This window comes from Pseudorca crassidens, chromosome X (assembly GCF_039906515.1).
Source record: "Pseudorca crassidens isolate mPseCra1 chromosome X, mPseCra1.hap1, whole genome shotgun sequence".
NCBI lineage: Eukaryota > Metazoa > Chordata > Mammalia > Artiodactyla > Delphinidae > Pseudorca > Pseudorca crassidens.
The window spans coordinates 121048815-121076619 of record NC_090317.1 but is presented as its reverse complement, the minus strand read 5'-3'; the positions used below and the strand labels follow the sequence as shown (position 1 = coordinate 121076619).

Genomic DNA, 27805 nt, shown 5'->3' with positions numbered 1-27805 from the left:
ATCCAATTATCAAAAGATGGGGGTTGTTAATCCTTTTGCAGTCGCAACCTGTCCTTGGGAGAAACACTTTTTTCTTGGTCTTGTCCCTGGCCTTGTATGTGTAAATCACGGTCTAATTATTAGCAGGGTTTATTTTGTTTTCTCAGTCCCTTACCCAACTGCCCCAGTTTAATTCCTTGTCACCTCTCACCTAGATTGCGTTATTCCGGCTGTACCCTTTATATTGCAAACCAGAGTAATTTACCTAAAACACAAATATGATCACAACAAGCCTCAACTTAAAATCTTGCAATGGTTCTCTGTTCCCTACAGAGCATAATTAAGGCTTCTTGGAATGGCCCTCCTCCACAACCTAGCCGCAGCGGTATTCAAGGAATACCGCTGTATTCCTTGAAACTTTCAAATTGCCCTTTATATTCGATGGCCAAAATTCTCGCGGTTCTGGCAGATCCCACCTTGCTTCACCTCTTAGTGCCTTTGCTTATGCTGGTTTACCTGCAATTCCATTACCACCCTCTCCACCTGAGTAAAGGTCGTCTGCCTTCAAAGCAACTCAGGCATCAGAAAGCTCTCCCTGAATCTCCAGGCGGACTATGTTAAGTAATCTTAGTTGCCTGTACCATATTATCTAATCTATGAATTGGTCCTTCTCTGCCTCTAGATTGTAAATTCCTTGGGAGTAGAGGTTGCACCTTTGCAGCCTCGGTAGTTAATTTCGCCTATAGAGCCGGCAGGTGTGAATGGAAGGGGGCGGCGTAAGGAGCTTTGTCTAAGGCGTTGATAGGTCGAACTATGGAAGGAGCCAGAGCCTCGGACTGGAAAGCAAGGCGAGCAGCGTGAGAGATGAGGCTTTGTGAATGGACGAGAAAGAGGGAGGTGTGGCTTTAACTTCTTGGCCACAAGACACCTCACAATGAGGTGGGGAGAGGGAGTGATAACGCACTGGGGAAGCGCTACGAGGGAAAAAGTACTTACAAGACGGGTTAGGAGCCCAGAGGATTTTTCGAGAAGGAGACATTTACTTGTGCAGGATTTTGGAAGACGAGCTACCTACCTCCCGTCGTCCGTCTTTGGTCAGCCAAGGGGGAGACAGGCTACCGCCCCTCTAGCCCGAGAGGCCGCGCAGCGACCGCGACTCCGCGACTGCGCGCGACCGCGGACGCCTTCAAGCCTGCCCCTTCCGGCCGACCGTTGCGGGGCGTGGCGCTGCTGGCAAGATGGCGGCGTCCGAGAAAATGATGTTTCCGGAGAAGCTAAGGTGAGCTGGGTTGGGGGAGGTGAGCTGACAAGAAAAGGGGACGGAGCGGACCGAGGCTGGGTTGAAGGATTTGCAGGCAGAAAGGGAGCTGGGCCAAGCAGATAAGCCACCGCGGCAGCTCGATCCCTTCCCTCGGCGCGCCCCGGACTGTCCGCGGGCGTCTGTGGGCTCAGGGAGGCGAGGAGGGGTACAGGTGGTGGGATGGAGAAGACCTGCCGTCTGCGCATGGGATGGCGAGGCGATGGTAAAAGCATGCTCTGTAATTAAAACACGGGAAGCAAGGTTTCACTTTCGAGCGCCCAAACGAGTTCCTGTCATTGGGCGCGGAGGAGAGGGGAGCTCAGGCACCGTTGCAGGTGCGGCCACTGACGCTGGAGTGTGTTTGTGTCTTGTTTTTCCAGCCACAAAAAGTACAGGGCCGCCCTGAAGAAGGAGAAACGAAAGAAACGTCGGCAGGAACTCGCTCGACTGAGAGACTCAGGTAATGGATTCATCCTGTTTTCTGTGTATGCAACTGCTCCCCCGACTCCCGTCCTGAGGCCCCAGTGTCAGAAGGAAAGCAAGTACCGTATCCGAAAAAGAATTGCTGTGGCCACGGCCTCTCAAAAAGTTGTGTTAGATCCATGACAGAAACAATGTTAACGTACTCAAGGGGTGGGGGGGAAGTCACGGTGAATCATCACCCACTGATTACGTGTTAGGTATTTATGAAGTATCTAATATTACAGGTGCAGGCATTACGAATTACAGTAGCTGGCCCAGCCTTTGCACGTAGTAAGTATTCGGTGAATAGTTTTCTTTGTAAAACCAGCAGGAGTCGACAGTTTTAGACACTTTGCAAGTTTTTCTTAAATTTCACTAACATGAGAGACCCCTTGTTGACATTATTTAAACATATATGCATAAAATTAGTTGTGAAACTTACTTGACTTATAAAGCGATATACTTACAAATCACAAAACCAAGTGAAATTATACAATTATACATCCAGTCCCCTGCAGTGGAAGCTCAGAGTCTTAACCACTGGACCGCCAGGGAAGTCCCCATATCTACATTAATGTAGTGTTAGGGATGATGGGAAATAGATGCTCACAACGTGAATATGGTACTGAGTGGAGTTTGGAATGCCACTACTACTGTTGCCCTGTGGTTATTTATCACTTTTTTTTCCTATTAAAATACTGTGGAACCTTCATCTGTACTGATGGTGGTGTCATTTGGCCTTCATGGCAGAATCTAACATTTGTATATTAAACCTACCTGTTTAATGAACTTAGTTGTAAAGTTGTATAGTGTAGTTATAAATGCAGACGAAAGCACTGAAATCACGCAGGAGTACTGAGTTATAATGGTTACCATACACATTAGCCAGAATATGCCTGTTAAATTATCCTAGACAATTCTTGAAGTCCACAGACTCAAGGAACCAGGATTCTCCAGCCTTGAGAAAATAGCCATGGAGGTTTTACTTACCATTGGAGTTACCTTGTAACTGTTTCAGTAGCATTACTTGGGATACTTAGAATGGAAGGGGCAGTGCGTTGCCCTGCAGCCTGTATTAGCATCTCTGTTTTATTCGTTCAAAACTGGCCCACTAGAGGCAGGATAAAGCATCAGGGATAAAAGGAAAAACAGGTTAGGTTGACGTTATTGATGCCCTTAGTGATTTCCCAGCCTCCTTGAAGTTTTCAGCTTCCTTACTTTGTTAACCTGTTTTCTTGTAACATGCCCCCACTTTTAAAAACTCTTCTTTTTCTTTACATATTTTAAATCCAACATATTCCATTGATTTTTTATTCCCCTTTAACTTTGTAAAGTGCATTTGGAGTGAGCCTCTGTGAATAGGCAGGTGGATGTGTCCTTTGGCAGTTTAGTCAATTGAAGGATGCAGCTCACTGGTCTGCTCGTGATTATATATGGCTAATGGCAGATCCAAGACTAAGCGCTTGTCTCTGGATGGCTGCTCCTGCTTTGGCCTACTCCAGCTCACAATTCTTTACTTAGTGGTGCTTCATGAATAGTGTGGTCTACCAAATGCTGCTGTGGGTTGTAGCACACGTTGCATGGGCAAACATTACAGAAGGCTAGAATATAGAAGTATTCTGTAAGGATTGCTATAAGAGTGAATTGGCAAGTGATTAGTAGAAATTTCTGGAGTATCAACCTCTCTATTACAGGTAGCCTCTTTAGCCCCCAGTTCTACTTTAAATAATCTGAAACGAGCTGCATTATCAGAAATTAAGGTAACATGAAGGATAAAAAGCAAGTTGTAAAATTGTAGCATGATTCCATATACAGTTACATGTATAATACAATTAGATATACATTTGACCCTTAAACAACATGGGTTTTGAACTGCTCAGGTCCACTTATATGTGGATTTTTTTCAATAGTAAACACTGTTGTACTACATGGTCTGCAGTTGGTTGAATCCAAGGATGCAGAACCACAGATACAGAGGAATCATGGATGTGGAGAGCCGACTCTAAGTTATACATGGATTTTCAACTGCGTGGAGGGCCAGTGCCCATTAACCACTGCATTGTTCAAGGGTCAGCTGTATGGTGATTATCTAGGACTGGGTGAGTCTTTGGTTAGACCTATACTTAATATATGTGACAGACAATATCTTTTTCCTTTTAGCCTGAGATCTTCTGTTATATTTCCTTAAGATCACTTCAGTTTTCCTCCTTTTTTTCCCTCACATTTAAATTCTGAGTAGAAGAGGATATAAATTTTTATTATATTAAAACTTATTTTCCCATGTTTTCATTTTATTTTTATTTTTTTGCGGTACGCGGGCCTCTCACTCTTGTGGTCTCTCCTGTTGCGGAGCACAGGCTCCGGACACGCAGGCTCAGCGGCCACAGCTCACGGGCCCAGCCGCTCCGCGGCATGTGGGATCTTCCCGGATCGGGGCACGAACCCGTGTCCCCTGCATCAGCAGGCGGACTCTCAACCACTGCGCCACCAGGGAAGCCCCCATGTTTTTATTTTGAAAATGTTCCAATGTACAGAAAGTTGGAAAAATGGTTCAATAAACATCCATGAACCCTTCATCTAGATTTGTCAATTGTTAACATTTTGCTTTACTTTCTCTCTATATATAGATAGATCCATATGTACAAATTTTTTCTGAACCTTTGCATATCAGTTGCATATCCATACCCCTTACCCCTAAATACTTCAGCCTGCATCTCTTAAGAATAAGGACCATAATACTAAACAAAGGAACATTAATTCAGTAATATATATACAGGCCATATTTAAACTTTCCCAATTCAAGTTTGATTATTTTGAAAAGCTCAAGCCAGTTGTCTTGTGGAATGCTCTGCATTCTAGATTAGTCTGTCTTCTGATTGGCTTCAGGTTACACTCTGTAGCAAAATACTACAAAGCTGATGCTGTATAGCTCTCATTGCATACATCAGGGGGCCTCTCATGTCAAGTTGTTCCACTCCTAATGATGCAAGTGTGGTCTAAGTGTTGCCAATCAGATGGCTCCATTGAAAAAGATGTTCCTGCCTTTGTAATTAGTACTCGTCCGAGGGCTGATATTTTGAGATAGTGTAAATAAATATTCTCTTCCCAAATAAATATCCTCTTCCTACAGTGGGGTGCAGAAGTGAGGACTTTTCTACTTAAGTCTTTCTACATTTTTTAGTTGCCATTCTTCTATACAGGTGGATGTTCCCTCTCACACCTCACCATCTTTTGGGGTATCACTATGGAACCATCAATAAATTTTTTAAGTTTAATGTGTTATCTACTACCATTATTGTTCTTTTCAGTGTTCACATTGTTCCAATTTGGGCGATTGGGGCCCTTTATTATTAGAAAGTTTTAAAAACAGGTTTGTACCATAATTGTAAAGATGAAAAATTGTATGTAAGTTTTTCCCTGAATTATTGACCAAGGTTTTGTAATATACAGATAGTGTACTAAAACACTGACATTCCTTCAGGACTCTCACAGAAGGAGGAGGAGGAGACAGCGGCGGATGCCTTTATTGAAGAACAACGACGAGAAGAAGAGAGGCTGCTGGAGAGAGAGAGGTCAGCACTGATTGAAGCGCTTCCTGCGAACCCAGTTATTTTACTTGAATATCCTAAATCTTCGCTAACTAGGGCGGGTCTTCTTTATACAATCTTATACAAAATAGGTCTTATAAAATACCCTGGATAAACTGTTTAAACCGCTAGCTGATGGGCTGAAAAAAGATATTGTCTTTAAAAAAAAAAGTATTATTCACTCTTTTTGCTCATTGGTAAATGTTTTTGAAAAAAAATCCAAATAATTAAGAAGTGTAAACAGTGAAAGGGCTTCAGTAAACTCAACACACCAAAGATAGCCCCAATAAGAAGGTAAGAAAGAAACTGTAGATGTAGTATATATGTATATTTCTATTGTGGGATGATATTTATACCTATTTTTCTATAAATTGCTTTTTTCGCTATATAGGACATTTATTTCGGTGTTGGTGCAGAGATCTAATTCAACCATTTCAATAGCAACACAGTATCCATTGTATGACTGGCATAATTTATTTTCTATTCATAATTTATAGTTCTCTACTGATGGACATTCAGGTTATTTACTATTAAATAACATTCACTTACCATGTACTATTAATTTACTCTTATTTACTATTAATTTTTTATTATTTTACATTCAGGCTTTTTACTATTATAAAAAAGTTGCAGTGAGTATCCATGATTATAAATCCATGGTAATTGTGCTATTATTTCCTTAGGAAAATGCCTAGAGGAGAAGTACACGTAAAAGGTAGATGGGCAGGTAGAAAGGGCATCCAGATTGCAGTTTGCAGCCTTTCCAAGAGTGAAGCAAGGTGCCCATCTCTCCACACCTTCACTCACACTAGGCATTATCAGTTCTTAAAACTCCTTTAGTGAAAAGTCATATTTCATTGTTTCAAATGTACATTTAAAAAAATTTTTTTATTAGAGTATAGTTGATTTACAATGTTGTGTTAGTTTCTGCTGTATAGCAAAGTGTATCAGTTATACATATACATATATTCACTCTTTTTTAGATTATTTTTCCATATAGGCCATTACAGAGTATTGAGAAGAGTTCAAATGTACACTTCTTAATTAGTAGGGTTGAGTATCTTTTTATATATTATCTATTTGTAGCTTGCTTAGTTCTTGCACCTTTCTCTTTTGGGATTCATTTTTTTTTAAGTTTGTTGTGCAAGCAATGTTATTACTTGATTAAGGATATTAATCCTTTATCTGTCCTGTGTGTGATGTATATTTTTCTCATTTGTCATCAGTCCTAACTTGGCTTATCGTGTTACTCACATAATTTGATCTCCATGTCATCAATTTCATCATGATATCTAGCCTTGATGTCTGATTTCAAAAGGCCGCCCCCATCCCAAGTTGACAAAAATATTCTGCTCTTTTTCTCTTTTGGTATTTTTCAGGGGGTAGTTTGTTTTTTATTCCCCAAGTGGTACACAATAATATGAATCTGCTTAATGCTACTCGACTGTACACTTAAATGGTTAAAATGGTAAATTTTATGGTATGTATACTTTGCCACAATAAAAAATAAATAAATAATTTTTTAAAGGAGAAAAAACTTTATAGGTCCTGTCTAGCTATTTAGTGTGTTCACTGGAAATGTTGCTTCTTTTCTTGTAATTAGTTCCTGTTACCCAAATAAGCACATAAATAGGTGGAAATATGAAAATGCTGAAAAAATAAAAAAAAAGTAGTAATGATTGGGAACAGGGAGTTGGATTCAGCCAGATCTGCATTGCAGTCCTGGCCCTGCTACTTACTAGCTGTGTTCAAGTTGCTTAATCTCTCTAAGCTTCAATTTCCTCGCCTTAAATATGGACATAAACAGGGACTTTCCTGGTGGTCTAGTGGTTAGGACTCCACGCTTCCACTGCAGGGGGCACGGGTTCGATCCCTGGTTGGAGAACTAAGATCTCACATGATGCAGCCAAAAAAAAAAACCATCAATCATAGTACCTACAGCATAGAATTGGGGAGATTAAATGAGATTAATGAGGTGGTAAGTGTATAGCACTTAACGTAGTGTGAGCAGATAGGAGGTGCTGTAATATCTCTGGTTGTTCTTACTACTAGAGATTTCTGTAATGATAAAGATGATATGTATAGCATGAAATAGGGAAGTCATTTTTCTTGCTTTCCCATTTACTTAGATGCTTCTTTTAAATCACATACACATGTCTTTGTGTTCCCTTGATTTTTGTTTATTCCTATACGAGTTGCATAATACTTTATTGTTGAAAAGCAGGAAACTTATTTGAAAATACTGAATGGCTTTATGTACTACTTAAAAGGAGGTGTATAGTGTCAAAGGTAAACAGAGCCGGACATTAAAGTGCAGGAACAGACTTTATTCAGTAACTCCCGACAGTAGGGGAAGACCTGAGCTCCATTCTGGTTTGTGTAGAGGCGATTTGGGCATTTAAAAGGGAGAATGAGGAAAGTGAACAGTACCAGGAGTTGATCCCTGTGAAGGTGACCAGGAAGCTGTGTTCGTTAGTGGGCAGTTAGGGAAGTTAGGGCTTTATCCTCCCACAGAGACTGGGAGCCAGAGGCCTCATCCTTCTTAATGACTGCATTTCCCAGGAATGGCTCTCACGCCCTTGAGAGAGACCCTTATGAGCTGTAAGAGACACATATTCATAATTACGAGCCCTTTTGAGTAATGCTCTAGGAGAGGGAAGGCAGAGGCCTATTATCAGGTGTTGGCCAGAGCAAACAGTCCATTTTCTAGGCAGCATTGAGTTTTCTCAGGCAGGCATTTTAATGTCTTGGGGGGTGGGAGGTGATGGGGTCATCCTAGGGACACAGCCTTATGCTGCTAAAAGGCATGCTAGAGTTTGCTCAAGTCTCTTAGTGCAGGGGGTTGACAGAGTTATGTGCCCAGAGTTCTAGAGTTCTCAGTATTATATCCAAGTTACTAAGTTTTAAAGTTTGTAATATTTTACTCTTTTGTGGTCTTAAATATATATACACTTTGGTTCAGTTTATTTACAATGAATATCTTCCTCAAAAGGTTCATGAATCAGAGTTCTGCACACTGAAACATTTACATATACTCTATGACATACACAGGAACGTTGACACATGCAACATGCCAGTGTCTACTATGGCTAAAAGATGGGTTCCTGGAATCTGTAGTTGGAAATGGAATACTTTTTCCCATCAAGTATTTGAAATTGTGGTTGGGTCCCCAGACTAGACATAAAACCTTATTTAACTGCTAATGTCCCTGAAGTAATATAGAACAGTTTCTCATATTTCATTTTCCTTTTACAAATTCAGTGGGAAAATGCAGTCTAGGTTTTAAACACTTAATCGGCTAATAAACTTTTGAAATATAACCCATCTTTAAGTTGGAAACTTGTGGTATTGGATATCTGAGACACCATTTTAAGATAAGATCACTCTTTATAATTGGTCATTTCTAAAAATAAACTAGACACCCACTAATCTGTTTTTGTAACTCTTTGTCATCTTTTCTTACAACCTGTAGCTTTCTTTATTTTAAAGACACGATCACGATGTAGTTCTATTTTTCTTCTCTCAGCAGTTAGGTGCTTGGGGCAAACCACAGGAGTCTCTCAGCTGTAAAGAGTAGCAGTCCAAGGGTTTACAGCAGGAGATGTCAGGTTTTTATCATGCTGCAATCCTGCGACGGGCACTTTCAAAATGCATAGAACAGGAAGGGTAATACTTCCTGAATGTGAAAAGCTGGATGTTACTCACTTTATTGGCACCTACACATCACTGTGGTCAACCTAAAGGGAAAGCTAGAGTGTCATTGTTTTGTGTAAAGATAATACAGATAGGAAATGTAGAAGTAGTGATTTTATGCTGTCACCCTCTAGGAGGATATGCTAAAATGTAGTGCTTTTCCAATATCACTACTCATCTCTTGATCCTCTTACCTCCACTTAACTGCTTTCTAGAAAATATCTTTCATGATACTTTCGTCATTCCCAAAATCCCATTTGCTATCATATATGTGTGTGGATGTATTTGTAGATTAGTGCCCATTTCTTTTATCTGATCACATCGTTACATCAATAGGCAAAAATTACATGAGGAGTGGTTGCTGCGGGAACAGAAGGCGCAAGAAGAATTCAGAATAAAGAAGGAAAAGGAAGAGGCAGCTAGAAAACGGCAGGAAGAGCAAGAGGTATGGTATTAATCAGATAACCAGTTAACCAAAACGACTCTCATTGAGTTACATACCTTGAACTTTAAAAATCGGATATTATCCATTTTACCAGTGTTAAAGTTTTTCATTTATTTGCCCCATATGTGAAATGTTGTAAAAAAGTGAGTCTGAAAAATAATTACCTTTCTTCTTTCTTTTTTCCTCTGTAAAGAGAAAGTTAAAGGAAGAATGGGAAGAACAGCAGAGAAAAGAGAGAGAAGAAGAGCAGCAGAAGCTACAGGAGAAGAAGGAAAGAGAGGTGATTCCAGTCACAGGAGGATAGATGCACTGCGTATCCTCTTAGTGAGCGGATGGGGCGGGTGATAGGCTTGAAGGATAAGCTATAGGCATGTCAGGTTTGGACTTGATTTTTTCTTTAGAGTCATGTTTTTAGTTTGGATATACACTAGCGTTTCCTTATGATGCTCTTCTTTGGGTGGGTGCTGTGGCAGATGCCTTAAATGAAGGTTTTTCTTCATCTCTGCCGATTTTACTCTCTATACCAGGGATTGGCCAACTTTTTCTGTAAAGAGCCAGAGTAAACATTTTAGGCTTTATGATCTGTATGGTCTTCGTTGAAAATGTCCAACTCTGCCAGTGTCCCGTGAAAGCAGCCATAGGTAACACGAAAATGAAGGGTGTTGACATGTTCTAATAAAACCTTATTGTTGTATTGATTAAAAACCGGCAGCTGGCCCCTGCCTTACACTTTCTACCACTCTAGAGCAAATGGTGTTCTTCGGAGGTTTTGCTGTATATGGGTTGACTTACTTAGAGAATACTATTTTATATAGTTTCCACCTTTGTTTAATTCATAAGAGACTTCACTGCTTTGGACGTGTCAGCAAGAACTAATAGATTGAAAGAAATCAGACTCAAATATTGAGGGATGAGGAAATATTTTTTGTTATTAAATCTTGACTTCCTTTCTAACTTGTGCTATAAAGGCAATTGTAGCTAACCTATAGTTGCTCACACACAAAAAAAGAATCTATAAGGTATATGTATATATCCTCTATATCTTCCAGGATTGTTTTTAAAGATTGCTTTGGTCTATTTTGCTGCTGTTCCTTAACAGTGTATTTATTTCAAAGATATCACAGCTCATCTTTCCTTGACTGATTCATCAGGATGTATCTTTTCTGTGATAATGCTATGTATGAATAGCACATAAAATTGGGTAATCACCAGATTACGGGGGAAAATGCATTTGTTTACATCCTGGTCATGATGGGGTAGAAGCAACCTTTGTTTCTTTTGTCTCAGGCCATCAGTTAATTCCAGTGCAAATTTTAAACACCCTTATTTGAGTACTGCTTTCCAGATGAGGCGAGATCATGCTAAGTTTTTAGGGGGCAGGAAAGTTGTTTGGAGCTTGTTATTTTTTTAGTAGAGTGTAATAAATTCCCATTTTAACAGTGGAATGTTCTTCAACTGAGGTCTTTCTGGCACTAGATAAAAGCTAACGCTTTTGTTTCAAAGGAAGTCTGGTGAGACATTAAGAAGTGGGTAAAATGAAGTCGATTCTAAGCATATATAAAGGGATCTGCATTCTTTGTTTCTCCTGTAAGCTAGATGCTTCTCTAGGGGTTGGAGATAGGGCAGCGAAAAAGATCTGTACTCATTGAGTTCGGTTTCTAGATGGCGGAACTGAATATAAGCAAGCAAAAAAGGTCATTTGAAGTGCTCTGAGGTAATGTTAAGCGGTATAAAGGAATAAAGCATTAGGAAAAAAAAGAAATAAGGCAGAATGTCATGTGACAGAGTGATTGGGGTAGGAAAGTACTTCTTTCGATTGCCTGTCAAGGAAGACTTCTCCAAGGAGAAGCCGACGTGTGAGCTGACGCCTGAATGCAGAGATCTCAGAGAGAAGGGCTCCAGGCAGAGGGGGGACGCCCTGAGCGTGGAGCTGAAAGGAGGTCAGGGTGCCTGAATCCTAGAGACCAAAGGAAAGAGCAGCAGGGGTGGGGAGAAAGTCAGGAGGGTAGGCAGGGTCATTCATGTAAGGCCTCCTGGGTGGGAAGGACGAGTTTGGATTTTACCTAAAGTGTCATGGGAAGCCATTAAAGGGTTTTTAATCAGGGATTGACTTCATCTAATTTACCGTTACTTTTAACAGATCATTCTGACTTTTGTATAAAGAATGGGGGATGGGGGTGGGGAGTGGTGACCAAGGAGGCAAGAGTGGATATATGGTGACCAGTTAGAAGGCTGCTGTTCCAGACAGGACATGATGGTGGTTTGGATGACAGTAGTGCTTAATACAGAGAAGTACAGAGATTTGGGGTGAGTCGTGGCACAGTCAACGGAACTCTAGCTGGTAGGCTGAATGGACCGGGAAGGGAATTCAAGTCATACTTTTAGCTTTTTAGTTTGAGCAGGTGGTCAGATGGCAACACCGTTTACTGAGATGGGCATTTAGATGGGCGAGGGGTAGGCAAGAGTGAGGTTCGTTTTGAGCACGTTAAGTTACTGAGGACCCTTACATGGCCAGGCAGAGTTAATCAAGTAAGCAGCTAGACATATGAGTCTTCTATGTAATGCTTTAAGGAGCTAGGGAAGAGAAGTCTGTCGAACATAATTTAAAACTTATTTAAATGCCAAGGAGGTCAAAATTTACTGGCATATTTCAGGACTGACTTTGCCTTATCGGAAAGTTTGAGATTTTTTATCAATCCCAGTTGCTGCTGTTCATGTCATAATGTAGCGTCTGTTAAATGTCTGTGATATTTCAGCTAGCATTGTCTTTTATGATATTCACTAATACTTCATCTTAAAAACTAGAATGTGGAATATATGTTCAAATCTACTAAATACTACTCTTACTGAAATTATTAGAAGACTGTGTTTTGCAATGTGTGCTGTTAAATGTCCTAGTTGAATGAAGATTCTCAGCTATATGTCTTTTGAAAGCTTTTCAGAAGATCTGTGCTGTAGAAAGCAAATTAGAACTTGAAGCCTTTTGTGTGCATAAGTTTTTTTTAAAATTGTGACACATGAGATTCTTAACCAGAGAAACCAGATGTGACTTACCTGACTTTGAGGTTTTCATTAGTCCTATGTTTGCACCATTTGTAGGAAGCTGTGCAGAAGATGCTGGAGCAGGCTGAAAATGAGGTATTTTCAAAACCTTTCATTAAGAACTTGAGACCGATGAACATTTCTTTAAAAACAATATTTCCAATAATGTTAATTTCGTGGTAAGCTACTTAGATCCTGTCTGAATGTGGGAATCACCTGCGTGGCTCTGTGCTTTGTACCGCAGCAACAACAAAATTGAACTGATGAACAAAAGCAAAGATCACCCTGGTGGACTGGACTTGTTTATAGTCCTTAAAGTGTGTGTAACCAGCATCACACACACTTACGCCCAGATGGATGGTTTAACTTGATTCACAGTAACTTAGATTGGTCTCAGGGGGTGGTTCCCTAAGAAGTCCTTCAACCCTTTTAGGAATAGATGGACTGAAGGGAAACTTTGGTGACTGCTCCTGGTAGCCATATCGATGCCTGATGATGGGCAGTGACTGGGAGCCAGGAGAGACATATAGACCCTGTCTCACGACAGTTGTTTGTAGAGTCTAGATTGTGTGATACAGCTTGAATGTGTATATTCTTACATGAATCTGTTTTTATTTTTGACCCAAATATTTCGAATACCTTTTAAACATTTACTTCTTCATGGATTTTTAACACCAAGTAAAGTCATGGTTATTTTTAACAGTTGGAAAATGGCACCACATGGCAAAACCCAGAACCACCCATGGAATTGAGGATAATGGAAAAAGATCGAGCTAATTGTCCATTCTACAGTAAAACAGGAGCTTGCAGATTCGGAGATAGGTAACCAATTTTGCTTTATTGTGTCAGAGTTAAGTGACTCAAAATGTTGAGGTTTTTGAGTTGGCACGGGCTGGAGTTTGAAATGTTCATAGGCATCTGCTGCATTCTTGCTGCTGCTCCGGTTCCCCCAGCTGAGCATCCCCTGCTTCCTCCACACCCCCATACCTCTTCTCTGGGTGGGCTTCGTCCAGTTCTCTGGCAGGGCTTCCTTTGCGTTCCTCCCACAGCTATCTGAAGACCTTTTGCTTTTATTTCCTTTCTGCACTTGTATTAGTCCACATGGGACACCTGGGATGGGGAAATAATCTGTTTCAAAAGACTGGAGCAGTCTGGCTTTACTTTTTGAATGGCAAACACTGTACACAAAAGAGGCTTTAAAAACTGGCATGCCGGGCTTCCCTGGTGGTGCAGTGGTTAAGAATCTGCTTGCCAATGCAGGGGGCGTGGGTTCGTGCCCCAGTCCGGGAAGATCCCACATGCTGCGGAGCTGCTGGGCCCGTGAGCCATGGCCGCTGGGCCTGCGCGTCCAGAGCCTGTGCTCCGCAACGGGAGAGGCCACAACAGCGAGAGGCCCGCGTACCGCAAAAAAAAAAAAACAAAAACTGGCATGCCCAAAGGGATATCTGTGAAAGACAGGATCCGAGTTGAGTAGAGGAAAATTCTAATATGTGTTCTCAGTCTGCTCTGAGTCAGGAACAGACACCAGGTTCAACATCTGGCTTTAGCGGCTGTCAAGGTGGGAAAGTTACTTAAGCCCTCTGTGCCTTAGTTCCCTCACCTGTAAAATGGGGATTAAAAGCAGTACCCCTCGGGCTTCCCTGGTGGCGCAGTGGTTGAGAATCTGCCTGCCAATGCAGGGGGCACGGGTTCGAGCCCTGGTCTGGGAAGATCCCACATGCCACGGAGCAACTAGGCCCGTGAGCCACAACTACTGAGCCTGCGCGTCTGGAGCTTGTGCTCTGGAACAAGAGAGGCCGCAACAGTGAGAGGTCCGCGCACCACGATGAGGGGTGGCCCCTGCTCTCCGCAACTGGAGAAAGCCCTCACACAGAAACGAAGACCCAACACAGCCAAAAATGACTAAATTAAATAAATAAATAAATAAAATTAAAAAAAAAAGCAGTACCCCTCTTCTAAGGCAGTTGTGAGTGAATGCAGGGAAAGCAGGGAGAACGTGGCAGGCCCATGGCAAGTTCTGAGTGTTTGCTCGTATTTTCATTTCGTTACTGTTGCCCTTATTCTCTGAGACACTCTGCTTCCCTCCCTCTTTTGGATCAATGATTTTAAAACAAGACATTCATGTGGAAAACTAAGTGTTGATGTTTTCATTCATTTAGCAAATATTTAAATACCAACTGTATGCCAGGCAATGGTGAGTTTTATAATTTGGCTTGTTTATGAATGAACAGCTTAAAGTAGATAAATAATTCATAATGGTGAGTAAATCCATCTGAGGGAAAATCTAATTATTTTCATTCTGCAGAAGAAAAGATCTAATTATATCTTAGTGTCCTATTCATCATAAAAAGGGATATGAATAGGAAAATTCATATGTATTTAATGAGAAACTGTATGTTGTCTCTCATGTTTATTTTATTCATAAAATTATCCATGCTGTTTTATTTCCTTCTTTGAAAATATGAACCTTCTCTAGCTTTCTCTTTCTTTTTTAATTTAAGCCTTCACGTCATTTTACATTTTTTAAGAACAGTGGTTCTCAACCCTGGATGCACACTAGAATCATTTAGAAAGCTTGAAAAAAATTATGTCCTACCTCAAATTGATTAAATCAGAGTTTCTGAGACTTGGGCACCCTAATTTTTGAAATGTGCTCAGGTGTTTCTGATGGGCCCAGGATTGAGAGTCACTAATGTAGTATTTGTGACTCCTCTTATATTTTATAGCTGGGATTGTATATGCCCAGAATATCTGTGAAAGGATTCACAGGATCCGGTCAATAGTGAAAGTCTCCTCTTGAGGAACTGGGAACTAAGGAGGGGAGAAAGACTTTACCCCCCTTCGTATCCTTAGAAGTGTTTCCCAAATGTATGTTTAATTTCATCAAAATAGTAATAATTGGGGCTTCCCTGGTAGTGCAGTGGTTGAGAGTCTGCCTGCCAATGCAGGGGACACGGGTTCGTGCCCCGGTCCGGGAAGATCCCACATGCCGTGGAGCGGCTGGGCCCGTGAGCCATGGCCGCTGAGCCTGCGCGTCCGGAGCCTGTGCTCCGCGGCGGGAGAGGCCACAACAGTGAGAGGCCCGCGTACCGAAAAAAAAAAAAAAAAAGTAATGATTGATGTAAAACATCCCCCACCAAAGAAAAAGTGTACAGTGAATTAGCTTTGAAAGACAGTTGAGACTCAATGTGAGTCACCTTTGCATTGGCGGGGGTGGAGTAGGGGTGGGGGATTGAACCAAATTGTATGTAAGGTTTCCCAGCTGCAGGAGTCCTCAATTATGATATGTTTCTAACATTTCCCTAAATGTGAAGACTTGTGGTCATCGGATTCTGGAGTCTTCTGCTGGGCATAAGTGAGAGAAGGGGAGATGTCCTAAGTGGTTTCAGGAAATCAGTTGACAGTACTTATTTGTGAAAAGGGGAATGGACTGTCAGCCTCTCAAAACCCATCCCTGAGGGCCGTTTCAAGGAAATATTGACGGTGGTCAGCTTAGTTTGTGAACCTGTCTTAATATATTCACAGGCATGTGAAATTTCACCGTCACAACTATCAGAAAAAAGTATGAGAGCGATTTGGGTATTTGCATGATTCAAGTGATCAGTTGTGAAATAAGATTCCATGAAACCAGCAATTACAAAATCCAGCACCATCCCTTCAAACAAAGATACTGCCCCCCTTTCACAGAGAGCCCCAGTGACTTGCTCCAGATCATACAACTGTTCTTTTCTGTTAAGGTCTGTCACAACATCAAGCACTCCCGTAAGCTAAGCATTTCTTTGGTTGCTTTGTTTTTGTAATTAGTACGAGTTTGATTCTAGAACCTTTTTGCACTTGGAGTCACAGCTTTGAGGGGAGTTCAATTTTTATTTATTTTTTGGTCCTTAAAGAACATAATCACTGATGAAAAGTAAAATTTATTAATCAGAGTAGTTATTTATACCTCACTTGTTTCCAGAAGTGATTTAAAGAAGGCTCACAGGGCTTCCCTGGTGGCACAGTGGTTAAGAATCCGCCTGCCAATGCAGGGGACACGGGTTCGATCCCTGGCCTGGGAGGGTCCCACATTCCGCGGAGCAACTAAGCCCGTGTGCCACAACTACTGAGCCTGAGCTCTAGAACCCACAAGCCACAACTACTGAGCCCACGTGCCACAACTACTGAAGCCTGTGCGCCTAGAGCCCGTGGTCCGCAACAAAAGAAGCCACCGCAATGAGAAGCCAGCGCACCGCAACAAAGACCCAGCACAGCCATAAATAAATAAATAAATTTATGAAAAATAAAATAAAGAAGGCTCACAATCTACTACACTAAGTTTAATAAAATAAAAGAAATTGAAAGCAAGGAAAGGAGGAGAAAGTGAGTTATTGTGAACGTACAATACATTTGGCTTTGGAGTTGTATCCATCCCAGGCAGAAATGAGCTATGTAGTTCTTACCAAAAAGGAAATGAGTGGGATCTCTGGAAAGACAAAGATTTTCCAGGCATCAGAGTCTAAATATTTCTCCCGTGGAATACTGTATAAAGACATTGAGTAGGAAGGTGGACAGTAACTTTGATAGGTGTTTTATTAACAGTTGCATATGTAATTTTCATGAGAATATTTCTCACAAAGACCTTCAGTAAATAATCACAGCCTACCTTTAGCATGTAGCTTGATTCTATAAAGGACAAAGGTAGTGGGTGCCTGGAGTGCTCCCCTGAAAAAAGAAAAAGAGGCATAGTCAGTTAGCTCTACCTGAGGGGGCATTTGGAGACCCATGCCATTTATTGGCTGTCCTTTGGTTAAGGTAATGTCCAGCTACATGATTTTGTGGCAGTCTTACTTGATTCAAGGATCTGAGTAAATAGCATGGCCTAAACCAGGAGTCCCCAAACATGGCTAACCTTCAGGACCAGGTGGGGAGTTACTCTGAAAACATGGGTTCCCCACTCTTGGAGGTCTGAACAGATGGTCTAGGGCAGGACCTGAGAAATCTCAGTTCTTCCCAGGTGATTCTGAGAATCACATGGGTTTGATACCACAACTTTAGACTGCCTTCCCAAATATCTCTTGTCTTAGCTGACTTTTCAGTAGAACCTATAGGGCTGGCCTTAAATACACTCAGATTATATGGACTATCTCTAGGCCAAGTGGGATTTTTCCCTAGATGGGGACTTTGGTGCTGTTCCAAAACTCACAAATGTTCATTTGACATCCTGGGTACTATAGAGCCAAGTTCATTCAGTTATGATAATCCCATGAGAATTTTAACCTTGTTAAATTGGTTTCTCATTTAATTCTGTATGTGCTCCATACTTGTAAAATTCTGGTTCTGCTAACACTGCCAACCAGGTTGAATCCTCGTTCTTTTTTCTGTGGGTATTTGTCCTTGGGAAGATGGATCTCATTACAAGGTCTCTGACTGAATAATCTAGGAGGGTCCTTTGAAAAATAGAAAATTTCACTTTAATGAACACAGATTGCCCATTTCTGAGCTGGGCATGGTGTATGTGGGGCATTCTGTGTGCATTGTCTCACTAGGTGTACAGAGATGTATGTTACAGACACTGGAAAGTAAGCATGAGTTAAACATTTATTCATTTCAGGGCCATTTTTTTTTTCTAACACCTGCCTTGTTTTTCAACTTTTTTTCTTCCAAAGTTCTGGGGATTTTTTTCCTAAAGTTCTTGTTTTAACTAATTTTTAAACTAGAAATTTAATCAGGAAAATTTTGATGATTTGGAATCCTAAACTGCATTTTTTTCCTTCATTTTACTTGAGGAGAAGGAAGTAAATAAGAAAGTAAACTCATATAAAAGATTTTTTAAAAAAATTACTCAGTTACAACCCGGTCCAGTTTAAGCTATGAAAAGAAAATTGTTCTTCACAATGGTTAACCTTCATTAAAGAGAAATTCCTTACATTTAGCACATCATATAACACACAGGCAGTAGACTGTCGATAAGCTCGGATCTCTGGGATCTTCTCTCCCCAGCCATGTGACCTGGGTACGTGTGCTTCTCTAGGCCTCACTTTCTTTCTTTCAAAGTGGAGAAAATACTAGCCCTGGCTGTCCTAACAGTTTGCAAGGATCAGAAAAAGAATATAAAAATGCCATGAAAACTATGAAATGCGATCCATTTAGCTGAAACTCTCAGAATACCCTTTTCTCTAAGTGTCGGGTTTGTTGGCGATTGTATGGAACCAGGATTGCACTGTTCTCACCTTGTCCGGAGTCCCATGCTCGGTGTCTGTGTGCCTTTCATCACGCTCCGTCATGCCCATGCATCTCTTTCCTGGTGCTTCCACATGTGTAAGGCTTCCTGAACTTCAGTAAAAGGCAGCTGAATGGCATCTGAACTTGGAAATAATTCCCAACCTTACATTTTAATGAGACCCAATATATTGGTCAGTTTTAGAACAGTTTTTTTTTTTAATGCTGGATACTATTTTTTTAAATAAATTTATTTATTTTTGGCTGCATTGGGTCTTTGTTGCTGCGCGCGGGCCTTCTCTAGTAGCGGCGAGCGGGGGCTACTCTTCGTTGCGGTGCACGGGCTTCTCATTGCGGTGGCTTCTCTTGTTGCAGAACTCGGGCTCTTGACGTGCGAGCTTCAGTAGTTGTGGCTCGTGGGCTCTAGAGCGCAGGCTCAGTAGTTGTGGTGCACGGGCTCAGTTGCTCCACGGCATGTGGGATCTTCTCGGACCAGGGCTCGAACCCATGTCCCCTTCATTGGCAGGTGGATTCTTAACCACTGCACCACCAGGGAAGCCCTTAGAACAGTTTGGTGTTTTTTTTTTTTTTTTTTTTTTTTTTGCGGTACGTGGGCCTCTCACTGTTGTGGCCTCTCCCATTGCGGAGCACAGGCTCTGGACGCGCAGGCTCAGTGGCCACGGCTCACGGGCCCAGCCGCTCCGCGGCATGTGGGATCTTCCCGGACCAGGGCACGAACCCGTGTCCCCTGCATCGGCAGGCGGACTCTCAACCACTGTGCCACCAGGGAAGCCCTAGAACAGTTTTAAGTGTTGAAATTTAAAGTCTGAATGGGGTTTATCATCTTACAGTTCAGTTGAAACAGCTAAGTTGCTTGAGTATCTCACAGTTTAAAGCAAGCCTTTTATGTGTAATTTCTCACCATTGGAATGCTGAAGTTTTTCCTTCATACGCAGGTGTTCACGTAAACACAATTTCCCGGCATCAAGTCCCACCCTTCTTATTAAAAGCATGTTTACGACATTTGGGATGGAGCAGTGCAGAAGGGACGACTATGACCCCGACGCAAGTCTGGAGTACAGCGAAGAGGAAACCTACCAGCAGTTCCTGGACTTCTATGACGACGTGCTCCCCGAGTTCAAGAACGTGGGGAAAGTGATACAGTTCAAGGTGGGCACATGCAGTGCGCGTGGAGGACGGGACTGGTTCGCCTCCTTCTGAAGCACCAGATGGCATGGGAAAGCGAGGGCACAGGCTCTCTGCCTGGGTGGGACGTGCGCTATGGTGGAGGGCCTGGCGCCATGTTGGAAGGAAATGTTAATTCTTTCTCTCTCTCTCTCCATCCACCTCATTGCCAGTACGGTTGAGGTACTACTTGAAATCTTAAACAGGTACTAGCATGACATTTCCTGGGTTCTGAGGTTTTGATGGGAAAAGATATTTCATCCATTCAGTACCTTTATGGTCCCATTCTTTTGCAGCCTGTGAATTCTCTGCATAAGGTCCTCTGCAAATAGGTATCCAAGCGTTCGCTTAGGGGCTGCATATGATGCGGAATGCCCTCCCTCCCGTGGTCGGTCTCCCCTAGAGCCGAGGAGAGCAGAGTGTGACAATCGTCTACTTACTCCACCTACCGAGGTGGTTGATTTGTTGTTACTGTATTGTGTTGATGGTGCCTGCCTGCAGCTTCCACCCAAGGTGCATGTTCTTTCTTTTGGAGCTCCCTAAGAACATAAACCTTGATTCCTTTTCCTTTTTTATTTTTACTTTGTTTTTATTCACTGAATACTCTCAATACTGAAAATAGTGTTCCCAGAGTCATGGTTTGTGATGCAGCATAGGGGGTAAAAGAAGTGTTCAGATTACAGAGTTATTTTAAAACATTCCTTAAAGCAAGCGTGAAGTCAGGTGTAATGGCTGCTGCTCCTGGGCCCAGTGGTCAAATCCTAGCACAGTGAAGTCTCCTGCTGTCTGCAATTTGATCAGATCCGAACCTGAATGATTTTGTTATGTTAGGATGGGGGAAATGGCCCATAATTTGGAAAGAGATAGGAATAAAGCTGTGAATTTTTTCTGCTAGTTGGAAATGACAGTGGAAATTTGGAACAGCTAAGAAACAGAGCAACTGCGGCCCTCGTGAAATTCAAGGCTATCCTTCTTACTACTGATTTCAAGATTTTAAAAAATTCTTTCAAAATTTCTCTTTCCCCTTTACCTTTTCTTTCTGTTGCATGCACTTTCCCGTCTTCACAGTACTTCTAAGTGCCTGGCCACACACGACTCGGTGCCACGTGAGAAGCACCGCTGAGGAGCTGGTGTGCTGACTAGCCGTGGGCTCTTTGCCTCTTTGTGCCTTTTCCTCATCCCTGAAGGGCGAGGACTGGACTACATCAGTGTTTTCCCGCATGGGGTCCCTACATCATACCGCTTCTGGGAAGTTAGTGCTGGAGCTTTCAACACCTCAGGCTGCTTAATGGAAATCACCCCCATTATCTGCAACAGGCCGTACCTACTAACCGTGGAGTTTTTTTTTCTTTTGTTGAGAATTCTGTCAGCCAGGCTCATGCTAATCACGTTGGCAGTTATAAATGGAAAGCTGTTTAATAAACTTTTAGTAGAAAAATTTCCAAAACATCAAATTCATCATGGAAAATTAATAACGGGTCTTTGGAAACCACTGGCTTAAATGATCTCTAAGGGCCCTGGTGCGGCTCACGTGGCCTCCTGGGGCCTTTCAGTCTTCCTTCTCTCTCTCTCTCTCTTTTTTTTTTTTTAAAGATTTCGAGAAGCATGTGGGATCTTAGCTCCCCGACTCCCTGACTAGGGATCAAACCCGCACCCCCTGCATTGGAAGGCGGAAGGTGAAGTCTTAACCACTGGCCCACCAGGAAAGTCCCCAGTCTTCCTTTTTTTTCTTTTTTTTAAATAAATTTATCTATTTATTTATTTTATTTTTGGCTGCATTGGCCTTTGTTGCTGCATACAGGCTTTCTCTAGTTGCAGTGAGCGGGGGCTACTCTTCGTTGCGGCGCGTGGGCTTCTGTTGCAGTGCCTTCTCTTGTTGTGGAGCACGGGCTCTAGGTGCGCGGGCTCAGTAGTTGTGGCTCATGGGCTCTAGAGCTCAGGCTCAGTAGTTGTGGCGCACGGGCTTAGTTGCTCCACGGCATGTGGGGTCTTCCTGGACCAGGGCTCGAACCCGTGTCCCCTGCCTTGGCAGGCGGATTCTTAACCACTGCGCCACTAGGTAAACCCCCCCAGTCTTTCTTCTAAGGATGGTGTCAGTCAGTAGTGTCAGTCAGTACGCATCCTGCCTCTCTTGGGATGCTCTAATAAAAATACTCTGCAACTAAGTTGTAAAATTATATCGATAGATTCATTTTGAAAAGAAATGCTAAACATTAGTATGAGTATTTGAGGACTTTTTTTTTTTTTTTTGCGGTACGCGGGCCTCTCACTGTTGTGGCTTCTCCCGTTGCAGAGCACAGGCTCCGACGCGCAGGCTCAGCGGCCATGGCTCACGGGCCCAGCCGCTCCACGGCATGTGGGATCTTCCCGGACCGGGGCACGAGCCCGTGTCCCCTGCATCGGCAGGCGGACTCTCAACCACTGCGCCACCAGGGAAGCCCTAAGGACCTTTTTATACCGTTATGTAAAACGAAATCAGATTTGTCATTTTTTAAGACAAATGGTCAATGTTCACCCTCACAAGTAATGGGAACAGTGCATATTAAAATGAGATGTTATTCATACCCATCGGGAAAAAAATTATGAATTCTAATATCAAGCATGGGCGACGTTGTGTAAATTAGTAAAACCACTTTAGAGAGCAGTTTGTCAGTACCTAGTGAGGTTGAAAGTACATGGAACCTACAAATCAGCATACTACTTCCGGTCATGCACACTAGACAAAGTCCTACCGCCCAGAGAGGCGTTCAGGCATGCTAACTGCATCGCTGTTTGTTGATGAAAAATTGGAAGCACCTTGGATATGCATCATTAGAGGAGTGGATAAATATATTTGATAATTTGATATAGCCAGTATTTAGTAGTTTAAAATGAGTCATTAAGTTTACATGATTACATCTTGAAAAAAGGATGTGAAATAAATATTATTTATATAAAATTTTAAAATGTACAAAGCCATACTGTATATTGTTTATCAATATATATACGTGCTTCTTAGCATATATGTACATAAATATGTGTATACCCATACGTACATAACAGACACACACTTCTTTGTATGTCTGTACATAATATATGTATATATTTTATGGCACACATATGATATATGTGTATATGCCTGTCTGTGTGTATGTATGGCTGTGGGTATTGTGTCTGTGTAGATAGGGGTGTGTGTGTGTGTGTGTGTTTGGAATGTGAAGGTTATACCCAACCTCAGGATAGTGTTCCACCTATGTGATGGAGGAGGGAGAAGAATAGGATGAAAGGGCTTCAACTGGGTCTTTCACGTTTTATGTATTTAAACATTCTCAGTCAAAAATGGAAAATGTTAGTGTTAAATCTGGGTGGTGTATATAGGGGCTGATTTCTAGTCTCTGTATTTTTTTTCTTTTTTTAAAATAGTCTCTGTATTTTTATGCGTGTGAAGCATTTCATATCTTTGGACAAAAAAGAATCAGGATCAACAGGGATCAGGTAATTGGGGCCTGCAACACTACCGTCTGCTGAAGTATGCCTTAAATAGACGTAAGAGTGGGGTAGTATCTTAATTTTGGAATCTTTGATTGATAACAACTTTTGGTAATGTTGGCCTGGACAAAAAATGCGTTTGATGACTGGAGGGCTTCTTTTCCTTAGGTTTTTGCCTTTTTTGTTTGTTTTCTAATGATGGAATTCTTCATTGCTCCTTAGGTCAGCTGCAACTTGGAACCTCATCTGAGGGGCAATGTGTATGTTCAATATCAATCGTAAGTATTCTAAACATAAACATCTTCACATTTGTCACAATATAGTGTTGTGATTACATTGACATCTGGGATTTTTCCACTGAATATATACCTTTCATATGCATGGTATTTTTAAAAATGTAAATATTAAGAGCTGACCTAGAAATATGGAAAGGATTAGAAAACTATATATTTGTATTTCATTTTTCGTATACTTAGAGAGTTTTTAATTTTTTGCATTATAGTTAATTTTTTACTTATATAATTTTAAAATTAAAACACAAACTGAAAAGGGATAACTAGAATAGAGAACCCCAAATAAAAGCCCCAAATAATTTCAGTGTGCATTTGGCCCACTAAGAGAGCAAGCAGTTAGTGTGTTGTTTCTGCTCGTCTTGCTGTTTGCCTGTGCTGCCATGGCTAATGGGATAAATTAACCATTGTATTGAATAATAGGAAGGACAGCGATCTGAGCTGAGAAGGAACAGGCAGTGACAATGGAAAACACTTCTGCATTTTTAATGGTCCAATCTTTTGGTTTAAGAAGCTTTGACTCAAGTAGATTTCCTTGCATCAAAACCTCTGGGAGGGTTAGTAAAAAAAACTAAAAAACAAAACGGTTCCTGAATAAAGTGAGCTTCAGGACCTTGAATGCTGTAATAAGGACTCCCTAGGTAGCACAAAGGCAGTGAACTAGGTGGTCCTACAGTAAACAAATACAAGGGTTAATTAACAGTAGGGTTAATCTGCATATTAGAAAGTTACTCTAAAGTGCATCCTTTAATTTGTGGTTTCAAGGGAAGAAGAATGCCAAGCAGCCTTTTCTCTGTTTAATGGACGGTGGTACGCAGGAAGACAGCTTCAGTGCGAATTCTGCCCAGTGACCCGATGGAAAATGGCAATTTGTGGTAAAATACAACGTGACTTTTTTCCCCACTGTTCCACTGTCATATAAAGAATAGTTTTAGGAAAAAAACCAACCTTTTAAAGGTGTGAAGCATAGCTTTTGCCTCACCTGGTAGATGAGCAGAGATCATTATGTAAAGTACATCACAGTTTAGACCTGTAACCGACCTTGTGGGTCACTTTATGGATGAGGTAACTGGGGTCACAATGTATAGGTGACAGAGTCGGTGCTCGAAGTCCTGGGCTCTGCAGGAAGCCTGAGAAGTTGTGTCTATCAGGGACGCCGTCTCCTGATTGCAGTCTCAGAAGTGTTTTTTATTCATTGGCTCCTCACTTGAGCTGGGTTTTTTCCCATCTTTATCCCTAATGAACCTTCTGTCATCTTTGCCACCTAAAACATTACCTATGACACTTCCTGCCTTATTGAAATACAAGCTTTTGTGTCATAAAGATTGATTATAGCTGTAGAACCTGGTCAGGGCACATTCAGTCAGGCTGACTCATCAGACAGTGGCTGCCAAGTCAGGAAATGAGTCAGTCCTTTGAGTAGCTGGCAATTTTGAAGGGCTCATTCTGTTTTGATTTCTATCAGATGGGCTTCGCCGAACCATTTCTTGTTGAAGTGCTCCGGGAGCTACGAGAGGAGCTGCCCATGCCTTACGGGACCACTTCCCTTACCCTTTGCGTTGCTTTGCTTTATACTCGCCTGCTTAAAACCTCTTGTTTCAAAATCTATAATTTATAAAGTCTGAATCTTTGGCAACCTGGTCTTAATGGATGCTCTCACTTAAAAACCATTTATCTGAAGGGAGAAAAAAAAGGAATTTAGAATTCCTTGCTTTGGCAAACCAGAAGAACCATTATGCCTGATTTAAAGACTGGGGTGCTGAAAGAGATGGGTCTGTTTTCTCCATTTCAGTGAGGTGCTTCTGAGTGTGACTTTGACTCCCCCAAAGCAGGAAACTATTTATTTCACTTGTTATTTTTTAAATAACAGCTTTATTTTTTCCTAGTAACTAATGAGCATTTTGTCGTGTCCTTATTATTGGATTATTGGCCACTGTATATCATCTTTGGACAGATGTCTGTTCAGATGCTTTGCCCATTTTTCATTAGGTTATATGTCTTATTGAGTTGTAAGAGTTCTTGATATATTCTACAGACAGGTCCCTTATCGCAGATATGATTTGCAACTATTTTCTCCCATCATGTGGGTTGTCTTTTCACGCTGATGTTGTCCTCTGAAGCACAAAAATTTTTAATTTTGAGGAAGTCCAATTTTTCTATTTTTTTTCTTTTTTTGCTTGTGCTTTTGGTGTCATATCTAAGAATCCATTGCTTAGCCCGTGTCACGAAGATTTACTTGTATGTTTTCCTCAAAGAGTTTTATAGTTTCATAGCTTACGTTTAGGACTCTGATCCATTTTGACTGACTTTTTGTATATAGTGTGTGGTATGGAGGTATTTCACTTTTAACTCTTTTACATATTTAGGGAATGCACCGCTTTTAAAAAAGTTTGAAAATCCCCAAAAGATCTCTAAATTGTTCAAGTAGATTTCACCTTTGACAAAAATCTTCCATGTTAAAAGCACCTGGTAAATTTAAAGCATTAGGCCAGTGTTTATCATCTTCTTGAAGTATAAGAAAATACAGGATCTTCTACTTACGATAGGCTCTTTCTTTTGGTCAGTGGTTTGGTCCTCCCACCACCGTGCCCTCAAAGCATGTTGCCAGGGGGACTCCCAGGGCTGGTTCTTCACTGTTAATTAGGGATCTACATTGTCAGCAGGATGGTAAAAGCCTAGAAAAAATAATGTGGTCGCCATTGGTTCGGTTGCACTCCACACCATAATCCAGTAGGGGAACAGGGCATTCTGGTTAATTAAAAGTTCTTATCTGTTACTTTTCACAGTGCCCTTTGTTAGAGCATTGAATATTTTTGAAATTCGGGGAACCAAACTATGACATCAATGTACGTAAGGAGAAAATAGTCCTATCACAAGCGAACATCAGAAATGTACCTTCTGAAAAGGATGAAGTGCGAGCAGTAAATGCCGTTTCTTCACTGTGCCCCTCCAGGTTTATTTGAAATACAGCAGTGTCCAAGAGGGAAACACTGCAACTTTCTTCACGTGTTCAGAAATCCCAACAATGAATTTTGGGAAGCGAATCGAGACATGTACCTGTCTCCGGATCGGACTGGCTCCTGCTTCAGTAAGAACTCAGAGAGGAGAGAGCGGCCGGGCCGCCACGACGACTACTACAGTAGGCCGCGGAGGAGGAGGAGCCCCGGGCCGGCCCACTCCTACAAGAGGAACGGGATGGCCGAGAGGAGGAGGAGGAGGAGCCACGGGGGCAAGAAATCCCACAAGCACGCGTCCAAAAGCCGGGAGAGGCACAGTTCCCGAAGCAGAGGAAGAAAAAGGGGCCGCAGCCGTGGCCGGGGCAGCCGCAGCCGCCGCAGCCACAGCCGGAGCTCCTCCAGGTCCAGGAGCCGCGGCAGGAGGACGTCGGGGAGCCGAGACTGAACTCTGCACAGCCCCAAATCCAAATAAACTTACCATGTCCTTCAGTGATTGTACACCCTTTATTATGGCGGCTGCGTAGTTGGATAGAGGGCTCTCAGCTCACGTGGGTTAGCAAGTCTGGCAAAAGCCTATGTAGCCTGGAACCCTATTTTAAAATACTTCTATTCTCCGGTAATCTGTGTGCTTACTATAGAAAACCTAGAAAACATAAAATGTATACAACACAAAAATTATTTATACTCCTGACCCGTAAATATAACCGGTTGGGCTTTCCTGGTGGCGCAGTGGTTGAGAGCCCGCCTGCCGATGCAGGGGACGCGGGTTCGTGCCCCGGTCCGGGAAGATCCCACATGCCGTGGAGCGGCTGGGCCCGTGAGCCATGGCCGCTGAGCCTGCGCGTCGGAGCCTGTGCTCCGCAACGGGAGAGGCCACAGCAGTGAGAGGCCCGCGTACCGCAAAAAAAACAAAACAAAACATAAAACCAATTAACACTGGAGCATTGCTTTAAGTCTTTTTTTTCTCTTATGGGTGTATGGGTGTGTACACATTTTTTTTACACAAAGATAACATATATGTCTGCAGTTGAATATGCTTTTTTTCACACCAAACATTGTCCTATTTCATCAAGCCCTAGTGTTACTGTTATTTTCACTCGCTGCATAGTTTGGATCTAACAATTTAACAGTATCCCTATTGTTGGATTTTTAAGTTATTTTAAGTTTTGAACTATTAAAGAATCCTGTGCTATAAACAA

General features: G+C 41.9%; 2 protein-coding genes across 9 annotated transcripts in view; one reads left to right on the top strand and one right to left on the bottom strand.

Annotated features, from left to right (window-relative positions):
* CLTRN (collectrin, amino acid transport regulator) overlaps positions 1–1158 on the bottom strand; it is a 79036-nt gene extending 77878 nt beyond the window's left edge. For 5 of the 6 annotated variants that reach the window (XM_067723046.1, XM_067723051.1, XM_067723047.1 and 2 more), the window contains exon 1: positions 1055–1158. The gene's annotated coding sequence lies outside the window, so the exon portion shown is untranslated. Of the gene's footprint in view, positions 1–975 lie in introns of all 6 variants that reach the window. The other variant, XM_067723044.1, reaches the window with a different exon arrangement.
* ZRSR2 (zinc finger CCCH-type, RNA binding motif and serine/arginine rich 2) lies at positions 894–27805 on the top strand. Of its 3 annotated transcripts, XM_067723040.1 has the most exons (12): positions 898–1258; positions 1660–1739; positions 3652–3840; positions 5223–5313; positions 9358–9466; positions 9660–9746; positions 12566–12604; positions 13212–13330; positions 19663–19876; positions 23582–23637; positions 24415–24524; positions 26603–27805. In XM_067723040.1, exons 1-12 carry the CDS (start codon positions 1218–1220, stop codon positions 27049–27051), a joined length of 1584 nt encoding a protein of 527 aa, XP_067579141.1. In that variant the 5' UTR covers positions 898–1217; the 3' UTR covers positions 27052–27805. The 3 variants fall into 3 exon arrangements, with proteins under 3 accessions (XP_067579143.1, XP_067579141.1, XP_067579142.1); XM_067723041.1 differs by lacking the exon at positions 3652–3840 and having other exon boundaries at positions 901–1258; XM_067723042.1 differs by lacking the exons at positions 23582–23637; positions 24415–24524; positions 26603–27805 and adding an exon at positions 22185–22736 and having other exon boundaries at positions 894–1258.